This window comes from Ranitomeya imitator, chromosome 2 (assembly GCF_032444005.1).
Source record: "Ranitomeya imitator isolate aRanImi1 chromosome 2, aRanImi1.pri, whole genome shotgun sequence".
NCBI classification, from domain to species: domain Eukaryota; kingdom Metazoa; phylum Chordata; class Amphibia; order Anura; family Dendrobatidae; genus Ranitomeya; species Ranitomeya imitator.
In genome coordinates this window covers 208,234,016-208,257,298 of record NC_091283.1, presented here as the reverse complement: position 1 = coordinate 208,257,298, position 23,283 = coordinate 208,234,016, and the positions used below count along the sequence as shown (strand labels likewise).

The 23,283-nt window shown below is 39.9% G+C and overlaps 1 protein-coding gene across 1 annotated transcript; it reads left to right on the top strand.

The window, feature by feature from the left end:
• The first annotated feature begins 93 nt into the window (after positions 1-93).
• Positions 94-18,794, top strand: TNFSF15 (TNF superfamily member 15). The gene is made up of 4 exons (XM_069748547.1): positions 94-466; positions 6,954-6,975; positions 8,118-8,162; positions 10,759-18,794. Exons 1-4 carry the CDS (start codon positions 275-277, stop codon positions 11,166-11,168), a joined length of 669 nt encoding a protein of 222 aa, XP_069604648.1. The 5' UTR covers positions 94-274; the 3' UTR covers positions 11,169-18,794.
• The last annotated feature ends 4,489 nt before the right edge of the window (positions 18,795-23,283 follow it).

The following is a 23,283-nucleotide window of genomic DNA, read 5'->3' as shown; positions in this document are numbered from 1 at the left end:
CAACCCACTCACAAGTTCATTATCCTATCACCACCTACTCTTACTGGGACTTTCCTAAGACATTGCTGAGCAGAAGTTACACCAGTGCACAAGTGAGGAGTATCGACTGTAGGCGGAACACTCCCTTGTAGGATGGGAGTGGATCTCTGGACACTTGGAGAGGAGGTGGGGGCGCTGGATCTTTATTTAGGGCCTGACCCCTGTATAAGAACATGATCATCGGGGCCTTTCTCAATCCTGAACCGAAGCCGAGAGCTCAGAACTCAGTAAAGCTATGCCAGCAAGAGAGGAAATGCTGCAAGAAGATAGGAATCATATTACTTCCAGCTCAGAGTCTCTGCGTATTCAAGATAGGAGTATTAGGAGGCTGAAATGGGCCGTCGCTTTTTGTTTCATTCTCCTCATCGCCTTGGCAGTGTTCGCAGTTTTCCTACTCCGAGGTGGCTTTCCTGACAAGAGAGACAAGGTAATTCCTAATTGTAATACTTAAACTTGGTTGTCCAGGCTTGGGGCGCTTTATGTGACTGTAGACTTGTGAATCCTCCTGTGCGAATTGTGTACTTGGGGTCACATTCCGACTAGACGTTCCCAGACTCACTCAATTAACTTGCACAAGTCTAGTTGGCACGTGGCTGCATATATGCAAATCCCATACTTGCGGTCACATGCCCAATGGCTCCCCGCATCAGAGAATCCAGAATCCCCAAGCCTGGACAACCCCCTTTAAACTTCCATAAACTTCCGACTGTGGTTTTTATATCGTTGACCTGGTTGTTGTATTTCTCAACTCTTTATATCATTGGTGCATCAAGGGCCCAAGAGGTAAGGGGGCCACTGTCGCCTCCAAAGCAGGTGAAATTTTATATTATGATGAGGTCTTGGGTTGCAAAGGGTCCATATATTGTTCTTCCAAGGGGCCCTTCACTGTCTGCGTACTCCATGCTTTCACATGGAAGGATTATGTAAGGTCAGTCTGCCATACCCTGACACCAAAAACCTCATTATTGTTTAATATGCCCTTACAAATAGGAAATAGGAGATTACCGAGGCTGACTATACTGTTTTTGCCAAAATGTTGTAACCCAAGCTGCCAGGGAAGGTTGCCGCCTCAGGTGAGGATCTAATCCTTCCTTATGGTTGTTGTACCTGTCGATGTGTATGTAACTTGCTAACCGCACCCCATTCCGGTCCCAAAATTTTAATTGGCATTTTGAGTAGGGAGATGTGCAAACAGCTTAGATGATAATAATGAAGGCTCATAATACATGCTAAACATTTTATTGAGTACGACAAGCATGAAGTGTCATAATGAGAAAACTTGCAATCAATGTGAGTTATGAAATGCATGGGAAGTAGGTCAAATAAATACATGACTATTCAGAAAGATTGCATTATTTGTTCATTATTTAATAATTATTAAGTAATTATTTGTATTAATAATTTTATTAATAATAATAATAATAATAATAATATGCTTATACAGATTTTGGAAAGTTTTTTTTTTTAGATATCGGAAAAACTGCATGGAAAAGATTGTTCCATTCGCAATATATAGTCAAAAGTTTTTAGAGTTTTATATATTGCAGGAAAAAAAACTAGACAATTTGGAAGTTGGGAGTACGGTGAGCTTTCCTTAAGCTTTATCATATATCCTATAATAATGCTAATAATTATATTATATATATATAATGATATCAATCTAAATAATATTAAATAACAAATAAAATAGTATAAAGGGTCAACATTTAGGCTGCCATTACGTAGTATACACTGTATATGACTATGCTGGTTCTATAATAATTGATATGACAGGAAGTTCTAATTATCGACATTGTAAAAAAAGTCAATTGAATTTCTGTACTTTTTGGGGAAAAAGCAGAGGTATTAGCCTTTTACAATTTTTTTTTTCTTCTCTAAACCAGCAATGGCTTTTGTCTTGGTCATCAATCTTTGACCGGTGAGGGTCCATCCTCTATGAATCACGTGAATTGTCAGAATGAAGGGCATCCCGGTCTCCAATTGTTTGTTGTGTACATTAATTTGTCTGATGCTGCAGCTCAGTACAAAAATACAAATAACGTTTTTCCATGGTCAATACAGGACTTGAGTTACATAAAATCACATAGAGGGTTTAGTTTCTTACTAATTCATATATGGTATGGGGGTATTGTCTCCTGAAAGTGTTGCCTGCATAGAAGCATATGTTTGTCATTGCATAGGGCTGGTGTAGACGGCAATAATCCTTAAAGAGACTCAGCCTCCGGGTGGTTGCTTGAAGCAGCATAATGTGTAGTCAGAGACCCTAATTCCAGTTGTGTCGCCTAAAGAGAACCTGTCACCAGGTTTTCCCCATGTAAAGTTTGGCTATCACCACTAAGGCTTTTTTTTACATCATAGTGGAGCGTCATAAAAAAGTCCCGAATACAGTTTACAGATCCCAAAAAATAGCTTTTAATATCCTCACATACAATGTGCTCCGGTCCGGTGGGCATCTCTTGTCTTGATCTTGCACCTCCTCTGCTCTTCCAATTGCTGTCCTCCTTGCTTTGTGTGAATGACGTGACCCATATCAACTACACAGTGTCCTCCATCGCCGTCCTGCACAGGCGCACTTCTCTCTCACCTGCCGAGTACTGTAGTGTGCACGTGCCGACTTTGCTTCTGAGTCTTTGGCCGTTCTCCGGAGCATGCGCACTATAGTACTTAGCTCTGCTCTCAACAGGGCATATAAAAGTGCGGTTGCATAGGAGCATGAAGGAGGACACAGTGTGGATGACGTAGGATACGAAGTAGGGAAGGAGGACGATGATCGTAAGAAGAGAGGAGGACCGGATCAAGACCAGAGATGCCCATCGGCCCTGAATGCCCTCCATGAGTATGATAAAAGCTCTTCCTTGGGATCGGCTGTCTGGATTGAGGACTTTATTACAGCTTTCCAGTATGTTGTAGGAAAGGCCATAATGTTGCTGGCCGTACTTTATATGGGAAAAACCTGGTGACAGGTTCTCTTCAAGCCCTCCCACGCATAATAGATAACAGACAGCTTTTGGCCAAAAAATCATTCAGAAGACAGCTAAATTTTGGAGACCCGCAAACAGCAACGCTCGGCTCTGCCAAGCACTTGTGTCCTCTAAGAGACAGCAGCTGCCATACTCCCCTGACAGTGGGTTATTTCCCAGAAAACAAAAGGATCGGCTGTCAGAGATCCAACCGGCTGGATGCTTCTGTCCCCCAATATAATTTGTTAGGGTAGATTCCGGAAGACGCCATATTGATCAGACTGATGGCCATTCCTGACGATATGGGGGGGTCAGACAATGTTAGTCTAATGCTTATGGTGGTCTTTACTGGGCTGATTGCCGTAGTTTTAATGCGTTTTCTCAGTAGAACTTTATTACTGAGAGGACAAGCAAAAAAGCAGTAATGTGGTCCTAAATGATATAACTCTGTCCCAAGTTACGAACCTCTCAAATACAGGAAAAAAAAACCCTAAAAATGTCTGTCTCTCAATACCAAGGCATGAAGAAAACTGCCGACTTGTGAAATCCCTCTTTGCTCCCCTGCTGTATTTTCAGAAATACTACGGAATTTGCAATTTAAGCAATTGTCTGGTGGTGTACTTTGAACTACCACAAAAAAGGCAGAACTCTTTAATCTGTTCTTTGTGTGGTTTGGACAAGGTCCATGTTGTTACATCACTAGAAGGATAAGATGCCTAGAGCTTTTCACGTGAATATTTACTTCCTGTCTTTCGTCAATCATTGAAAAAGTTATGATTTAATGTTATAACACAGACGGCGGTAACTTTCGTTTGCGAATGTATGGTATGTAGTGTCATGGAAGATGGATCTCATGATCAATGGTCTAAAGTACCAGGTGAACGACTTCTATGACATTCACGACAAGTGTAAAGTACATGTACAGCATTGTGCATCAGTGTCAGGCAGCTGTGGAAAAATGCTGCAAAGTAAGAATACATTCCAAAATTAATAATTAAAACTTTATTATTATAAATTATCATGTAAAGAGAAGAAAAGAGTAAACTAAATCACATTAATATTTAGTGTGATCGTTAGTGATGAGCGAATATACTCGTTACTCGAGATTTCCCAAGCACGCTCGGGGGTCCTCTGAGTATTTTTTAGTGCTCAGAAATTTAGTTTTTCTTGCCGCAGCTGAATGATTTACATCTGTTAGCCAGCATAAGTACTTGTGGGGGTTGCCTGATTGCTAGTAACTCAATTCACTTGTATTGAATGAAGCCGCGCACAACTAGTTGGCAAGTGATCGAATTAATGCAAATCCCATACATGTAGTTACGCACCCACCTCCTTCTGGCGCTGACAGCGACAATTCTGACAGCGTGTAGTGTGCAAGCTGTGAGGATTCCCAAACCTTGAACCCCAAGCCTGGACAACCAGTTTAACTTTACACAAAAACATAGGAACTGGGATGTAGAGAAAATGGCAGCAAGGTGCCCGGGACTCATGAATCCAGATATTTTGCAATGGGAACCACAAGCTTCAAGTTATGACGCTGCATATATATAGGATTACTGAAGGCCTGCAACAAAAAAATAAGGTAACATTTATGAATCCTTAGCTATGTATAAGGATTTTTTAGCAATTGAGAAAAATAAAAATAATAGTATAAAACTGGAATCACGCACAATTGTTGAGGCAAAGCAAAGAACGGGTTTAGAAGCATGAGTTAGTAAAATGCATCATGTCAATCTGTTCTGTGTAATAACGATCTATCTGGATAGAGACGTCCTAATCTTTGTCTAGTGGCTGATACTTATTTTTTTATGCAAGAGTACAAAGGCATTGAGATTGGCAAATAATTATACGGCGTTGTGCATCCAGTTCTTTAATCACATTGTATCTGAAGAATTGGAGTCTCCCAACCATTTTGTGGCACTCCAAAAAGTAAATGTGGCCATTTGTGAGTTTTTCTCCAATAGTTATATAGGTAGCCTGTAGTGAAATACTGACGTAAGTTATAATGGAGAGAATTGCACACTCGGGAGTGTGAATGGAGGAGAAGGGTGATCTTCTTCCATCGTCAAGACGGGAGTCAAGAAAGTTGAGTTGGCATCTAGCAGAGATTGGTGGCATAAACGTTCAATATGTCCTAAATGTCTCCGATAGTATTACCCTTTTACATTTCGCTATGACTTTTGGGATTGGTCTTGGACCAGAAAAGGTAGTTCATCTTTGGAATAAAGGAAAAAAAATATTTCTATCAAATCCACTCGAGGCTTACGCAATTGTATCAGACACTTCATGTGCCATTCCACCCTAATTGAGTTTGCTATTAATTTAGAGCAATCGCGGTCTCATCTCTAAGACACAAATATCTAGTAAAAAAAAGTCAATCTGATCCTCAGTTAAGGAAGATTGATGATAATGTGTATAGTCCCTTTAACAAAATAGGAGTGAGAAAAGCCGATAAGGAAGTGGTGTCCCACAACTCTGGCTTTTTTTGACATGTGTAATTCACGTGTCATAAAACTGAATTATGGGAAAATCCCATATGTGTAACGTAAGCTAATGAAAATTTCCAACCAACTGTCTAATCCCAGTGCGTGCCTATGTTCTCATAATTACAAGACCATTTCATTGTCATTAATGTTAATATATTCAAAAAGAAGATTCCTACATAATGATGATGATCACTTAGTATTAATAAAGAGTTGGTATCCTATTTGGGGATCTAATTTCATTTATTGGGTGACCTATTAGCCTTCACCCAATGGTGCCAATAGCAAAGCGATTGCTGAATACCAAAAGATCAAAATTCGACTCTGGTGCTTGTTTCCATATCCGAGCACTTGCTTGCTAACCATACATTTAGGAGAGGATAGAGGGATAGAAGAAAGGGGTAGCTCAACTGTTTTCATCATCCAATAGGAAATGGAATTGGGTCCACCAAGGCTGGACCTACCTTCTTCATTGGCTTCAGAAGAGCCACGTGTCCCAACTATAGGCACGTTGGGCTTAAAGGGAAACTGCCACCAGATTTTCAACATATAAAGATTTCATTTTACCTACGGACAAGGGGGAGTCTGCTGATGACCCCCTTCCCTGTCACTACAATCCTCCTGAGAAAGCCGGCTTTTAGCTGTCGTTCATAGGAGATTGTGATTTTCTCTATACATAGCAGTGCTGATGCAGTGCCACGAATAGCAGAAGCGATCTCACAGCTTCAAGTTCCCTAAGGGGACTATTAAAGAAAATAAAAAGTTAAAACAAAATGTTTTTAAAAATATGAAAAAATAATTAAAATACAAAAGTTCCAATCACCCCCTTTTGCCCCGTTAAAAATAAAACAATTAAAAAAAATAAAAAATACACATATTTTGTGTTTATGCGTTTGCTATAGTCCGGTCTATCAAAATATAAAATAAATTAATCTGACCAGTAAATGGCTTAACAAAGAAAAAGATCGAAAAGACAGAATTACGGTTTCTTAGATGCCGCAACATTGCAATAAAATGCAATAAGAGGTAATCAAAACATCATATCTACCCCAAAATTATATAATAAAAAATGTCAGTTCAGGGCGCAAAAAAATAAGCCATCACCCATCAGAAAATCCAGAAAATTGAAAATATAAAATTTCTCGGAAAATGGCGATAAAAGCAAAAAATTTTTTTTAAAATAAAAAATATGCATGCTTTGTATGTGAGCGTTCATGCTGACCTGAACAATCATATTAACAGGTCGGTTTTACTGTTTAGTGAACACGGTAAATAAGAAAACACAAAATACAATGATAATAATTGGCGGCAGTATGACATATATCGTTATGATATTGAGAGGATACATTGCAATTTTTCATGCTAAAACTTTATTATTACTGCTTGCATCTTTCATGTATTATCAGTGAAAAATCGAGAATTTTTTATTACTACTATCATTTTCACTCATTATTTTTATCTTTACTTACAGGGACACATGGACAAACAGCAAGGTAGGTTATATAAACTTTAATTTCTATTAGTTCAAAATGTACTTAATCGATAAGAGACTGGCTGAAAAGTAAAAATTATACCTCTATATTAGATTTTTTTTTTTTTAAAGAATCTGTCATCAAGATTTAACTCTCCAAACTACTTCTAAGCACATGTAGCACTTTCAAAGACAAGTCCAGCAATACTTTTACACGGCCAGTCCGTTCTCTATTACTGAGCAATCAGCATTTGAATTGATATGTAAATGGCTACGGTAGATCTGAAGCCTCCGTCACTCCAGCTCTATTCTCAGTCTAGCACTGCCTCCATATAAAGAGAAGTTGAGCAATACCTTTATATGGCCAATTGATCCTCCATTACGGAGACATCAGGGTTTAAATTTATTTGCAAATGAGGCTGAAGGATTATAGTAGATCCGAAGCCTCTGTCACTCCAGCTCTATTCCCCACTCAGCGCCACATCTTCCTGCCTGACTGACAGCCTCTATGCTGTGGGACTTTAAACAAAGAAGCCATCAGACAAGCAGCAGGAGGTGGTCATGGTGGGCTGGGAATAGAGCTGGAGTGACAAAGGTTTCAGATCTATCATGGTCATTCAGCTTCATTTGCATATTAATTTAAAAGCTGATTTACCAGGAACGGAGGATCGGACTGGCCATGTAAAGGTATCGCTGAAGTTTCTTTTCAAAGAGCGACATGCTCATATAAACAGTTTGGGGGGGGGGGGTGAAATCTTGTTGACCAATTCCTTTAAATAATATTATTAATGTCTTAGTTATTAATAACTATTTTGATACACCCACATTGCAATTAGTAGATTTAAATGAGCTTTCTATGATCATAATTTGATTACTAATGTATGATTTCGGGGTTCACAAACCCATTATGCCCATTGGCCATAAGTACGAAGGGTCCGCAATGCCCACTATGGTAATGTGGTCTCGTCACTACAGTTCAAGAAAAACTACCAACCACCAGACATACATGAACGCTCCTGCCTCAGTTATGGCAGTGAAAGACCTACAGTGCTCCAGTAAAGGACATGGATAGGCCATAAATGTAATTTTTTTTCCTAAATTGCATTTTTTTTAATTATTTTTATTTCACATGACTGTGCAATAATCATTATTATTTTAATTAAGGGACCAATCCGGCCTCCGATAAAAGACCCAAGGCTCACCTAACAGGTACTGATTCTACTGATTCTAAATTTCTATCTTTAAAAAACAAAGACCCTTGAAAAGTTTTTAGAGTTTTTTAACCATTATTTCATGTTATCTTTATGTCTTGTTACCTATTAACACAGTACTGTCACTCTAACTAGCAGTTTCCTTTTATTTACATTTAAAGGGACTACTCAACTTATCAAGAAATTAAAAAGGACAAATTAAAAAACAAAGCTCCTGATGTAGAGATGTAGTAAGAAAAATAATTAATAAACACAAAAGAAACAGCACAAATCACTTCTTTCCCCAACAATTCAATACTGATTTTATTCCCAGCCTTTATTTTCAGGGGTTTAGAGGTCAATCGCCATACTACGTGCATCATGGATCCCATTGGTGAGGTATGATGGCGGGAATAACCTCTGCGGTCAATGATTAACTCTAAAGGTTGCAAATGCGTTGTACACAAACGTAAAAGGTAGGAAAAAGGGATAGTTCCATCCTATAAGGAGACCAACATCTGGGATCTGAGGAGCCGATTCATCAAAGCTTTAATAGATTTGAAAATTGGGGAATTACACAAACATTTTGCCACTTTTTGCATCTTCTGCCTGTTTGACTCAGCTCCACTGAAATGGGCAGAGCTGGGGTGGGATGGAGATATGTGGCCACGACCACCCATCAAATTAATGAAATATGGAATCCAATGGGGTAACATTTTTCCTTGTGGAGAGTGACATGCCAAGCCTGACATGCCAAGGAGAGGAGAATATTAAGTCTTTCAATGGTCCTATTGGACTTAAATTTGCAAATAGTCTCTTCAGAGAACTCTAGTGCCAACTATTGGAAGTAGGAATCCTAAAAAGTGGAATAGCTTTTCTGGTGCATTGAATGCCACTTAGAAAAGTCACCTAACTCATTAAGTGGTGTGCATCTCGTAATTAATTTAGCGCCTTTTTTTCAGCAAGACTAGCATGGTGCCAAGACTGGCATAGTGCAATTGTACACTACGTCAGTCTTCATGAATTTTCTTCTAAAACTTTTCTCCTGCATTGTAGACGTCCAATTCGTTGTTGGTGCAGAGACCTGTAAATTTACATCCACATCTGACAGAAATTCCCACGATTGATGAATTTGTTCTGTCTGCATTTGGTTGTTTCCGAAACAAGTGCATAGCTACCTGTAAGCCTCACTCAGATGAATGGGACAATTTCTGCAGATCAATGTGACAGTTGCAGACGGCTTCAATGTATGCGACGGTACTGGGTTACAGTCTAGGCTGGGTTTGCACAGGTTAATATCCCACTGAAATGCACCTACTGGTAAAACTAAAGTATGAATGAGACCTTACCTAAAATATCATCTTAGAGGAGCTATCATGGCATGCCCAAATTACAACTAGTAGGATAGCCCGGGAGATTTTGCACAGAAATGACCCTAAACACTGAGTCTGCGTGGGGAAGCTCCAGTGATGTAACTGTCGATATATAGATATTTAAGGGCGGTTATGTTACTTGGAGCCTCCCCTGTGGTTCCAGTAAGCTCTCTGCATATTATCACTGTGTAAGTATGGGCATTTACACAACTGGAGCATCTGAGAGACAATCAGAACTTAGAGAGTTCTGAGAACTTCAGAAATGCTCCACTGATACTTTGAAGGTGCCAATGTTGAGCCAGGCCTCATGGGAAATGAAATGGCAGCTCTGTTTGTGTCAGATGTTCAGCCATCCCAGTGATTCTCCAGCTTCCTTCTGCTCTGAGCAGTGGTAGATCAGGGGCTGGAAAGTTCCTTCTGACCCAGTGTATACATGTTATGGATTCTTATTCTCCAACCTTAGGAGAAGCAAGAAAGCACTAGGCAAAGCGTTCACCAGAGACACCCTATTATCTGCCTGTCTCTCATCAGTATGCACACTAAATAATGGGGTTGCTGAGATGTCTCTTCTTAGCTGCTGGAGTCCCCTCTTGTATAATTAAATATATTTCAATGCCAAAACTGGAGCTATCAGTTATATACGTGCAATGAAGGCCGATGACTGTCTTTACTCAATGCCATGTTCTGTTATGCTATTTTTTAGGCAATGTGCACACCTAGAGTATTTGCAGTATATTCTTTTCTGTGTTGCTTAAAATACGTGCATTTTAGATGCATTTTTTACTTCCATTTTTCCCATGTATTTGAATGAATGAAAAATGCTGCGAAAACATTGACATAATAGACATACTGCAGATTTGAGAAAAGATGGTTCAAATTCTCAAGGAAAAAGTACGGTAAGCAGTTTATGAATGAGATTTCTGAAATCACATTCACTTTGTTTGTATTGAAAAATGCTGCATTTTTTCTGAGGTTGAAATGCGTTAGAAGACGCGGCAAAAACGCAACGTGTGAACAACGCCCTCCATTTTTTAACTGGATGCAAAAGTATAGAATAGCGTAGAGTATGCAGTATGCTGACCGATACCAATCAAGCACAGGCCAAACAGACACTTGGCAATATGGACTCTCTTAGCATTAATGTTGGGAACGTTCTTGTTGTGCACGTTTTATGTCAGACAACTAAGTTGTTCGATCTAACTCAACATCTAACTAATGCATAAACTGCTAATATCTTCCCAGGCACAAAGCAAACTGATCCAAAGGCTGAAGATCTGCAATGGGAACCCGCCCTTGGCCTGGCATTTCTCAGAAATGGAATGATATATTCCAACAAATCCATCATCATTCCCGAAGAAGGATTTTATTTTGTGTATTCTCAATTGTCTTTCCGCCCTCCAAGTAATACGTGCTTTGATGACAAGACTATTTCACAGAGCATCATGAAGTACAACCCCAACTATCCAGAGCCGGAAATTATTCTCAGTGGAATTTCAATTTGTACACAGAGCAATAAAAAATACCAACCCATTTACTTGGGTGGTCTTCTTCATCTGTACAAGAATGATCAGCTGAAGGTGCATATAAATCCCAGCACTCCACTTGACATCTCTGTTGAACACAAAACCTTCTTTGGTGCTTTCCTGGTGTAATGGAGGATGTTGGATTACTGTTGTGAGTAGCTGCTGATCGACACTGTTATTGAGCCTTATCTTTAAAGGGATTATTTGGTGCTGCTCACTTTCACAGGTAAGGGGAACTGATGATGGCATGACCATACACAATTGCTGAGATACGGGCACGATACTTGCCTATCGTTGAAGAGTTATCGGCAAAAGCGCGGTGTCACATCATCATCGTCACCGCTCACCTCCGGAAGTGAGCACCTCGAACCTTTCAAAGTTTAACTTAAAATGTTCTTGTAAGTTATTTTACCCCACACACATATATATTTTTTATTAATAGCTTGTTTTGCATAGAGTTATTTATATATGACCAAATTAATTGAACATGATCCTTTCATGTTAGCTATGACTATGACCAAGTGAACATTTTTCAGGATGTGCTAATGTTAAACATTTCAGTTTATAATTTCTTCATCTCTGCTAATTATAGGATGGTGTAAAAGTCAACCCTTTAGCTAACTCCTCCATGTCAGCTGATCTCGCGAACTAGGATACTTATTTCTTCCTGTATGAGATTATTGCACAGTCCCTGGTATGAGATTAGTTCACAGTCCCCGGTTTGAGATTATTACACATTCCCCGGTATGAGATTAGTCCACAGTCCCGGTAGGAGATTATTGCACAGTCCCCAGTAGGAGATTTGTCCACAGTCCCCAGTATGAGATTATTGCACAGTTCCCAGTAGGAGATTATTGCACAGTCCCCAGTAGGAGATTATTGCACAGTCCCCAGTAGGAGATTATTGCACAGTCCCCAGTAGGAGATTATTGCACAGTCCCCAGTATGAGATTATTGCACAGTCCCCAGTAGTTGATTATTGCACAGTCCCCAGTAGGAGATTATTGCACAATCCCCAGTATGAGATTATTGCACAGTCCCCAGTATGAGATTATTGCACAATCCTGGGTAGGAGATTATTTCCCAGTCCCCGGCATGAGATTATTGCACAGTCCCCGGTATGAGATTAGTTCACAGTCCCTGGCATGAGACTACTGCACAGTCCCTGGTATGAGATTAATGCACAGTTCCCGGTATGAGATTATTACACAGTCCCCAGTAGGAGATTATTGCACAGTCCCCAGTAGGAGATTATTGCACAGTCCCAGATAGGAGAATATTGCACAGTCCCCGGTATGAGATTAATGCACAGTTCCCGGTATGAAATTATTACACAGTCCCCAGTAGGAGATTATTGCACAGTCCCAGATAGGAGAATATTGCACAGTCCCTGGCACGAGACTATTGCACAGTCCCCGATATGAAGGTGTCTCTTCCTAGAATTCAATACACCGAAAACAAGCTCTGTGTAGTCACTGAGCCAGAAGGGAATGTTGGCAGATTTCAGCCTGTGGATTAGTGATTGCAGCTCTGGACAGATTCAGGTTGTAACAAGAGATTAGTACAAACAATTCATTGCACATTAAGAGCTATTTAATGGGAACCTGTGACAATGAACATGGTGTTTGATCTATAGGAGGCATAGAAGGATCTAAGCAAATTCATGAATATATTTTTATAGAAAATACTCAATATACTATTTAAAAGTCCAGTGGGCTGTCCTAATAAGTGATTGACATTTTCTACATAAATGCAGAGATAGATGTCAATCACTAAGTAAAACTGCCCACTGGATTAGCAAAGGACAGAGATAAAATGGACTTAAATTCAAGTAAGGTCTCCCTCAGATGTCCGTGATTCATGTACACATCCCCATTATGTTCTATGGACATGTTCCTTTTTTTTACAGACCAAGGGGCCAATTTATTAAAGGGAACCTGAAATGTAAAATAATGCCATTAACTTGCAGATATGGGGCTAACTTATAGATTAACATCGTTCTGACGCACGTGGCCACCGATAAAATATGTGAAAAAATTAGCACCTGAATGAGGCTTTATAAAGAATTATTTCCTGCAAACCTTTGTATCCATCTGCTCGGTTCCTCCTATCTATACCGACTTGTATCCATCTGCCCTGTTCCTCCTATCTATACCATGTTGTATCCATCTGCTCAGTTCCTCCTATCTATACCGTGTTGTATCCATCTGCTCGGTTCCTCCTATCTATAACGTGTTGTATCCATCTGCTCGGTTCCTCCTATCTATACCATGTTGTATCCATCTGCTCGGTTCCTCCTATCTATACCATGTTGTATCCATCTGCTCGGTTCCTCTTATCTATAACGTGTTGTATCCATCTGCTCGGTTCCTCCTATCTATACCATGTTGTATCCATCTGCTCGGTTCCTCCTATCTATACCATGTTGTATCCATCTGCTCGGTTCCTCTTATCTATAACGTGTTGTATCCATCTGCTCGGTTCCTCCTATCTATACCATGTTGTATCCATCTGCTCGGTTCCTCCTATCTATACCATGTTGTATCCATCTGCTCGGTTCCTCTTATCTATAACGTGTTGTATCCATCTGCTCGGTTCCTCCTATCTATACCATGTTGTATCCATCTGCTCGGTTCCTCCTATCTATACCATGTTGTATCCATCTGCTCGGTTCCTCTTATCTATAACGTGTTTTATCCATGTGCTCGGTTCCTCCTATCTATACCGTGTTGTATCCATCTGCTCGGTTCCTCCTATCTATACCATATTGTATCCATCTGCTCGGTTCCTCCTATCTATACCATATTGTATCCATCTGCTCAGTTCCTCCTATCTATAACTTGTTGTATCCATCTGCTCGGTTCCTCCTATCTATACCGTGTTGTATCCATCTGCTCAGTTCCTCCTATCTATACATTGTTGTATCCATCTGCTCGGTTCCTCTTATCGATAACGTGTTGTATCCATCTGCTCGGTTCCTCCTATCTATACCATGTTGTATCCATCTGCTCGGTTCCTCCTATTTATACCATGTTGTATCCATGTGCTCGGTTCCTCCTATCTATACCATATTGTATCCATCTGCTCGGTTCCTCCTATCTATACCGTGTTGTATCCATCTGCTCGGTTCCTCCTATCTATAACTTGTTGTATCCGTCTGCTCGGTTCCTCCTATCTATAACGTGTTGTATCCATCTGCTCGGTTCCTCCTATCTATACCATGTTGTATCCATCTGCTCGGTTCCTTCTATGTACAACTTGTTGTATCCATCTGCTCGGTTCCTCCTATCTATACCGTGTTGTATCCATCTGCTCTGTTCCTCCTATCTATACCATGTTGTATCCATCTGCTCGGTTCCTCCTATCTATATCATGTTGTATCCATCTGCTCTGTTCTTCCTATCTATACCATGTTGTATCCATCTGCTTGGTTCCTCCTATCTATACTGTGTTGTATCCATCTGCTCGGTTCCTCCTATCTATACCATGTTGTATCCATCTGCTCGGTTCCTCTTATCTATACCATATTGTATCCATCTGCTCGGTTCCTCTTATCTATACTATATTGTAACCATCTGCTCGGTTCCTCCTATCTATACCATGTTGTATCCATCTGCTCGGTTCCTCCTATCTATACCGTGCTGCCCACAGATAGGACTGCAAACTACAACTTGAAAAGTTATTTTGAACTTTATGTAGACTGATTATGTAAAGACTAGAGGTGTTAAAGGTGGAAATTTGCTGTTTCCATACAGGTCAATGAATATTTTATTTCTGCTTCAATAGATTGAGGCTGATTCATCAAGACGGGAGTAGCACAGGCTCGCTTCGCGCCAGTCTTGGCAGAGTGCAAGCCCCCGAATTCATTCATTTATTGGCACATGCTATTTAATGAATTTAGCGCCTCTAGTAAGTGGTGCTGTAGCGGAAAAGCTACTACAGTTGGGAAACTAGAGTAGTGTTTCTGGCACAAAAAATGCCATAAGATTTGATTATTTTGATGGCGGGCATAGCCACATTGCCGCCCTGGCTCTCAAAGCTGATCCAAATAGGTGCAAAAACTCCAAAAATCGCAAAGTTTTGGTTCAGCTCCACATTGCACAAAAATTTTGTAACTTTTCAAAACTTTTACACCACTTTTGAAGCGTAAAAGCTTTGATGAATCGGCCCCATATTCTTTCTTTTCTGAGAAATGGAATAGAAAATGTACGGCAATTGTTTCCCTCAGAATCTCTTTAACGAGACCATTTGTAGTTCTCGAATTTTCCTCACCTGTCTGTCTTTAATAGCTAAACCCATGAACAACAGATATCTAACCCACATACTGATACGTTTGGCACAGTGCATGATATAATTGCCAGATCATAGTATCACCACTAGACCCAAAAACAAGGGATCAATTCTCTTCCATGAAGAGTCGCCACGCCAGCCATATCTCAACCAGACGCCATAGAAACCTATCTGGAAATATCTCAATTTTGACCATGAACTTTTTGTTTTGGGTCCTGAATGTATACATTATTAATGTTAAGCATTTTATACCTTTTTTTTCACATGTGAAAGTTCAATTTATTTTATGTATCCAGAACTTTTTACACTGTATCAGTTTTGTGATATACACAATTATAAAACATTCTGTTTTGGAAAAGCTGTGAAAACATATTATATGGATATTATTATTTTTCTTTATGTCCAAAGCTTATTTTCTATCCTTCTTATGCCTCATGTAATTGTTTACTTTGTGCCTCTATATGGTGCTCCCATACAGTGCAACAATATGGAGATAGCCATCCTCGGAAGCCATGTTTCTAGGTTACTAAACCTGAGGCATACCTTTACGGTATGAGTCTATGAGCTCTATAATACTGCTTTATACAGCTATATATAACCATAAGTGGAATATGTCATATTCTCGAAGTATTTCCTACGTTATTTAACCATATTTGGCTCTATATCTCAAAGTAACTACTATTTAGTAATAATCAGAAACAAAAAAAGACTTTAAAAGTATTAAATATTTATGTAACACTTGTTTTAAAGTGGCCGATACATCACTCTGCCCGCTGCTATCGAAATAGCTTACACGGACTGTAAGTAATAAAATAAATTGAAAAGTACAAGCACCCTACTTCAACACATCTGTTGGAGACATGATTTTCCTGGCACAGCTATCTTGTTCTCAAAATGACAGTAGATGGAAGGTCATGTGACAAGGCCTGACTATCAGCCTCCTCCCATTGGAAAAAAAAAGGACAAGGCATTCCTATACTGTTGGGTCACAAGTAGTGTCCCACCCCTTATATAGCACGTAATGAAGAGCTTAGCATGAATAGTGAAAAATACATATCAGAATGACTTATTTGTAAGTATTGTGATGCTAGCCACTACTCACGGACGGGTAGTCAAGAGGTCCAGCGAAAAAAAACCAAGAGGGCTCATCATATTCAAAGGGGTAATGTGTAGTCAGGTCACAGTCCAGAGTCAGAACTCCAACGTCAGAGTACATCAAGGCAAAAGGGGTAATATAAATGGCTAGCCAATAGGCAAATCCATGGTCCAGCAACAGAAGATCCCTATGTCTTAATTCAGAGCTCTAAGCAGAGGACGAGCCACAGGGAGATGAAAGCTATGAGTGGCAGTTATCTTGGAGAGATAGCTTAGTTAAGTAGCTGAGTAATTACTTGGAACATGGAACACCAGAAGGAAGCTCAAGACCTGGCAGTCCAAGATTGGATGACCGAGCTGTCACTCAAAATGCTAACAGCTCAACACACCCCTGCATTAGATTGGACAACTGAGCTGTCAGTCATTGCATCCAAGACACACTGAGCAGTGGAATCTTGACAAGCGTATTCCTATAGAAAATGTAGAACGTTTCGGTCACATTGACTTTCATCATCTATCTGGAAATCCAAGACAGACTGGTAAATGCTCAGTTGATAGCGTACCCAAATAGCACTTACCTGTCTATCTAGGATTCCAATTTTCTACTTAAACATTTGTATATCTGATGAAAATCAACGAAATGTTATGCAATTTCTGTGGGAATATACTTACCAATAAATTGTATTGATATGTATTTTAAACAACAAGTGTCTAGTTCTTCACTGCCTCCACCTATTGGACGGCAGCTTTATTATGTGGTGTGGTTTTCTACTGGAGTAGGCTGATGGACAGATCTCACATGCACATAGATCAACCACCATTTGTAGAAAAAATAACCTTCAACTATATATTAATTGGTGCTAGAAATGGTGCAAAGTGGACCCGGTTCAACCATTATGTCAGTATCAGATGGGAGGAGTTTTTACGCGACAGCATCGCGGCTCCACTTTTGATTGTGTCTTGATGCTCATGTGACATGTGGCTAGTTAATTCACAGAACTGCCGATACTTGCTCTTGGGGGCCGGTTTCATAGACTTATCGTCCGATGACCATAAACTACCTTCATGGCCAATAGACCGGGTCTTACGAATCAATTCTCACCATCTCTAGTTGCTAACACACATTCTTGTCTTCAACACAATTTACATCCAATGTTTTTTATAGTTCCTCAAGAGCAAACCTTGGTGGTCACCTTTAGAACTTTTTGTGCATTTTTAAATAACTTTTACTCATTCATTCCCAAAGAACCCAAGAAGGACTCTCTCTATAGTAGTGTCACGGCTCCCGTCTACAAAGAAACCATGACTGATGTGACATAGTCGTTTTCTGAAGTTTCCGAATAGATTCCATAAAAGTTGAACTATAATGGGTCCATTTGGGATCTGCTATTTTTTTTTTACAGCAAGCCTAACATGCCCGAGACCCCATGATGAGCCCCCAAATGGTAGAATGGTTTTTTAAGCCTAATCTGATCTACATCTTCATATATGTGGGTGCTGGAAAATATTTAAGTATTTGATCGTCTGCTCTAACAAGTTTGGTTTGACAAACGTGTGAGCTTAAAGAAAAATAATTAAATGATTATGTAACTAAAAGGAATTTCCCTGCTAAGATAACATTTAATTACGGTAACCTCTGTGAATAGATTGTTGTGTACGTCACCCCATCAATCACTTTATATAGGGTGAAGTCTGATTGCGTAAGGAGGATATATTATTTAAATGAGAATTTTGTTCAAGAATCTTATTTTAAAAATTATTGGTGTACATAGAAAATCTGCAATTATATATCAAATAATATATAATGTAATAATACTGCATCTGTCACACTGGCCACTGGAGCTGTCAAGATGAGTAGTCATTTCCTGTTTTGCCCAGTTGACTTGCCAGCTTTGCTGTATAAGCTGAGACAAAATCAACAGAGTCATCTCATTAACATTAGAAGGCAGGTAATTAATGACAGCTCTTATAATAATGCAGGAGGTCTAAATATTCAGGATATGTACAGATAAGAATATATACGCAGGAGCTGGGACTGTACCTTACTACTTCTTGGAGAATGTAATAATCTATGACGTCTCTCTGTCAGCTGATATGCATTAATTGCTGCTGCCTTCAGCGCACATAACCTGCCGTACACTTTTTACAGACAAAACAGTAAAGATTAAGAAAGAAAAAATATATACAGTATATTATAAAAAGTAATGTAATGATGATATTCCCTGTAAAAAAGTAAATCTGTTTTATGTTAAAACGTGTATACCTATTGTACTTACAGTACTTCCAAGCACTAAATTGGATGTATCACCAAAAAGAGCAAATTATGTATTTAGAATGGATTATTCCCAGCAATAAAGAATAATATATCAATTGTTTGTGTGTTTGTACTTTTCTTTTACACCATAAGTCATAAATACATCACTGCGGTGAAATCTGATCTAAAGTTTACTAAGGACTGAACTGGAAAAACAGGTTCCCTACTATGATGTATGTTTATATTACAGAGCATAAACTTCAAGATACGCGGCGGGTGTAGATACACTTTGTTTTAGTGTGCCACCTTTTTTACAAAATCATGCCTTCAACAACATTTTGTTAAAATAAAGAAAAAAAAATAGCCACCCTTTTAAAGGGATTGTCCAGCCCAAATTGATAAAGTGCCTTGCGAGAGTATTCGGCCCCCTGGAACTTTTCAACCTTTTCCCACATATCATGCTTCAAACATAAAGATACCAAATATAAATCTTTGGTGAAGAATCAGCAACAAGTGGAACACAATTATGAAGTTGAACGAAGTTTATTGGTTATTTAAAATTTTTGTGGAAATTCAAAAACTGAAAAGTGGGGCGTGCAATATTATTCGGCCCATTTCCTTTCAGTGCAGCAAACTAACTCCAGAATAGTCTCTGAATGATCCAATGTTGTCCTAAATGCCTGATGATGATAAATATAATCCATCGGTGTGTAATCAAGTCTCCATATAAATGCACCTGCTCTGTGATAGTCTCAGGGTTCTGTTTGAAGCACAGAGAGCATCATGAAAACCAAGGAAGATAACAGGCAGGTCCGTGATACTGTTGTGGAGAAGATTAAAGCCGGATTGGATACAAAATGATTTCCAAAACTTTAAACATCCCAAGGAGCACTGTGCAAGCATTCATATTGAAATGGAAGGAGTATCCTACCACTGCAAATCTACCAAGACCCGGCCGTCCCTCTAAACTTTCATCTCAAACAAGGAGAAGACTGATCAGAGATGCAGCCAAGAGGACCATGATCACTGGATGAACTGCAGAGATCTACAGCTGAGGTGGGACAGTCTGTCCATAGGACAACAATCAGCCATACACTGCACAAATCTGGCCTTTATAGAAGAGTGGCAAGAAGAAAGCCATTTCTCAAAGATATCCATAAAAAGTGTTGTTTAAAGTTTGCAACAAGCCACCTGGGAGACACAACAAAAATGTGGAAGAAGGTGTTCTGGTCAGATGAAACCAAAATCTAACTTTTTGGCAAAAATGCCAAACGATATGTTTGGCTTAAAGGCAACACAGCTCATCACCCCAAACACACCATCCCCACTGTCAAACATGGTGGTGGCAGCATCATGGTTTGGGCCTGCTTTTCAGCAGGGACAGGGAAGATGATTAAAATTGATGGAAAGATGGATGGAGCAAAATACAAGACCATTCTTGAAGAAAACTTGTTGGAGTCTGCAAAAAACCTGAGACTGTAACGGAGATTTGTCTTCCAACAAGACAATGATCCCAAACATAAAGCAAAATCTATAATGGAATGGTTCTCAAATAAACGTATTGTCACGCCGTTAACGGTGATAAAGGGACAGGACGACGTACTGGGACCCGCCCCTGTCCCTGCCACTATAATGGGGCCCTGGCTTTCCCTTATCTCAGGGGTACCTATAATGGTTAGGACGCCTGAGCCGCCAGCAAATCCCTGGCTCCTGTGCAGGCCCTATCCGTGGCCCCCTCTCCCCCCAAGGGAGGTGGACTAGACCAGTGTATGAATACGACAATTAAACAGGGAATGCAGACAAGCTAACTAAAATCTCAAACTCACCAAATGCTCACACAACCACAGAAAAAACACAGAGAAGGGAAAAGAATTAAAAAACTAGGAAGGAAAACAGGTTTAACATGCAACCAAAACAGCAGACATCAATCTCTGTAAATAAACCTCCAAGATCCTAATACCATGCTCCTTCCCACTTCAAGCCAGGCAGCAGAACTGATCACTGACAACAGTTGTAGTCAAAGCTGAGTCTATATAGGAGTGGAGATTACAAAAACCAAATCAGCTGAGAGACCAAGCTCTCAGTAACTTCAGTAACAAGGTTTAACTCCTGCCCTGCTGGCACAAGACAGCCAAGTCTGAATTCAGGAGAAGAGCTTCTGTTCATCGTGTGTGAACGAGGCCCAGAGCGCTGCAGTTCTCTGGAACCTCTCTGTCGTGGAAGCTCCGTGACACGTATCCAGGTGTTTGAATGGCCAAGTCAAAGTCCAGGCCTCAATCCAGTCGAGAATTTGTGGAAAGAGCTGAAAGCTACTGTTCACAAACGATCTCCATCAAACCTCACTGAGCTCGCGCTGTTTGCCAAGGAAGAATGGGCAAGAATTTCAGTCTCTCGATGTACAAAACTGATACCCAAGCGACTTGCAGATGTAATCGCAGCAAAAGGTCGTGCAACAAAGTGTTAAGTTAAAGGGGATGAATAATATTGCACGCCCCACTTTTCTGTTTTTGAATTTCCACAAAAATTTAAAATAACCAATAAATTTAATTCAACTTCACAACTGTGTTCCACTTGTTGTTGATTCTTCACCAACAATTTTCACTTGGTATCTTTATGTTTGGAGCATGATATATGGGAAGAGGTTGAAAAGTTCCACATACTCCTGGCCAGAACCCAACTAGTGAACGTGGCCTCTCTCCATACACTTGTATGGAGCGAGGCCGCACCCCGACTAAAGAGGCTATCCAGTGGGCGTGTCTGACAAGAGGGCATGGCCTTGCTCCATGAAAGTCTATGAAGCAAGGCTGTGGCCATTGGATGGGTTCTGGCCGGAGGTATGTATAACATATAAATACCATCCGGTCCTGGCTCAGAAACTGACAAATCCTCTCAGATCCCAGTCTGTGCGCTGGGAGGTTCAAAAGTCAGCAGTGACACAGAATGGCTGCAGACTTATCAATTTGACCCGGACAACCCCTTTAAGTACGGGTGTGGACGTAAGAAGAAAAAAAGTAATTATATTTATATCTTCATATTCTTCATATCTCTGACTCCCAGCTTCTTAAGGGGAACCCGTTATATTCCCAAATGCTATTAACCTGCAAATATAGGGTTAAACTGGAGAGTAACAGCGTTACAATGCTGCCTTACTAAAAGAGCACACAACTGAATTTCTCATACAAGTACAATCCGTGATTTTCAGAGATAGCACTTGTACCTATGATATTCTATGAGGCAGTACACCTGTCCAATATTTTCTGCATACCGAGTGTTTCAAAATTGGATACACATTTGATTTTGAACCGGAGGTTCAAATCAAAATTGGCCATACAAGTCTAATGGTCCGTGAAAACATCTGACTGCACTTGCATGACATTCAAGTGCGGTTCAATTTTCACAGACTGATAGAAAGTAGGAGCTGGAGAAGATTTTTTTCACTTATGAGAAAAATGGATGTAATTCTAATCAAATTCTGATCAAAGTCTGGTCAGAATTATCGGTCCATGTTTCATGTATGTGGGTCAATTAATTGGGTGAATCTACCCAGAGTGCGACTACTTTATTTCTCCCTGCAAGAAGCCCGCTTTTAGTCATAGAGGCGTGCCTGGAGAGATCAGTCATTTCTCAGTACACAGTGAGCTGCGCTCGTAAATACGCCCCATTTCTTTGATTGACAGCTTGCTCTGCAGCGTATCTGTGTAAAGCGAGCTGTTTACTGAAGTGTAAGGGCATGATTACAGCTGTTAGTGATGGCTGTAGCCACTCCAGGCACACCTCTACAACTGAAAGCCAGCGGCTCACGGGAAGAATAAAGGTCATTTTTCACTTTTTGTGAGGTGAACATACATCACTACAATGCTATTGTCCTGCACATTAAAACCATTAGTGGTTTCCTTTAATAAAGCATGTGGGCAACCTCTGGGAAGTGATTTCGCTATCTGTGCATACAGTATACATGCAGACATCTCACAAAATTTGAATTCTGAAAATTTGCTTGAATTCAAATAAGAAATTGAATTTGCAGCAAGTTTATTTGATGAGAATCAAAAGAGCCCTGATGGCCATTTATAGACATTTACTATGCTCTGAGGTTGTACTGGAGGGAAGAGACTAAAATAATCATAAAATATCATACTCACCCTATCTCTTGCCTGTACTGCTGCCACAGCTTGCCAGCAGTTCCTCCTCTGGTCTTCTGGCACTAATGCTTAGGTCTCCAGCAGTTCTCACACTGAGTAGGCTGCATGCATGTTAATAAGGTCTTTGACTTGCGTCGCAACCCTTCCCAAAATAGTTGTGAAAAGTTGTTGCCAATTTGCTTTATTCAAATAGAACAAATTACAAAAAAAATCATAGCGACTTTGATTCGTTGATCTCTAATAAACCGTGCTAATATTTACTACATTCATTAGAACAGTCTTAACTATCACTTGGCCATTGTAGTAATTTCCCACGTCACAATAGTGGCTATTATGGAAAGACATATATCTTGTGATGCTAGTCACTTCTCACGGCAAGGCCGTGAGTCAAAGTGGTCATGGAGTCCAAAGTCAGATGCCAGGAGGGTACGTCATAAACAGAAGGAAGAGACAAAAGCGTAGTCAG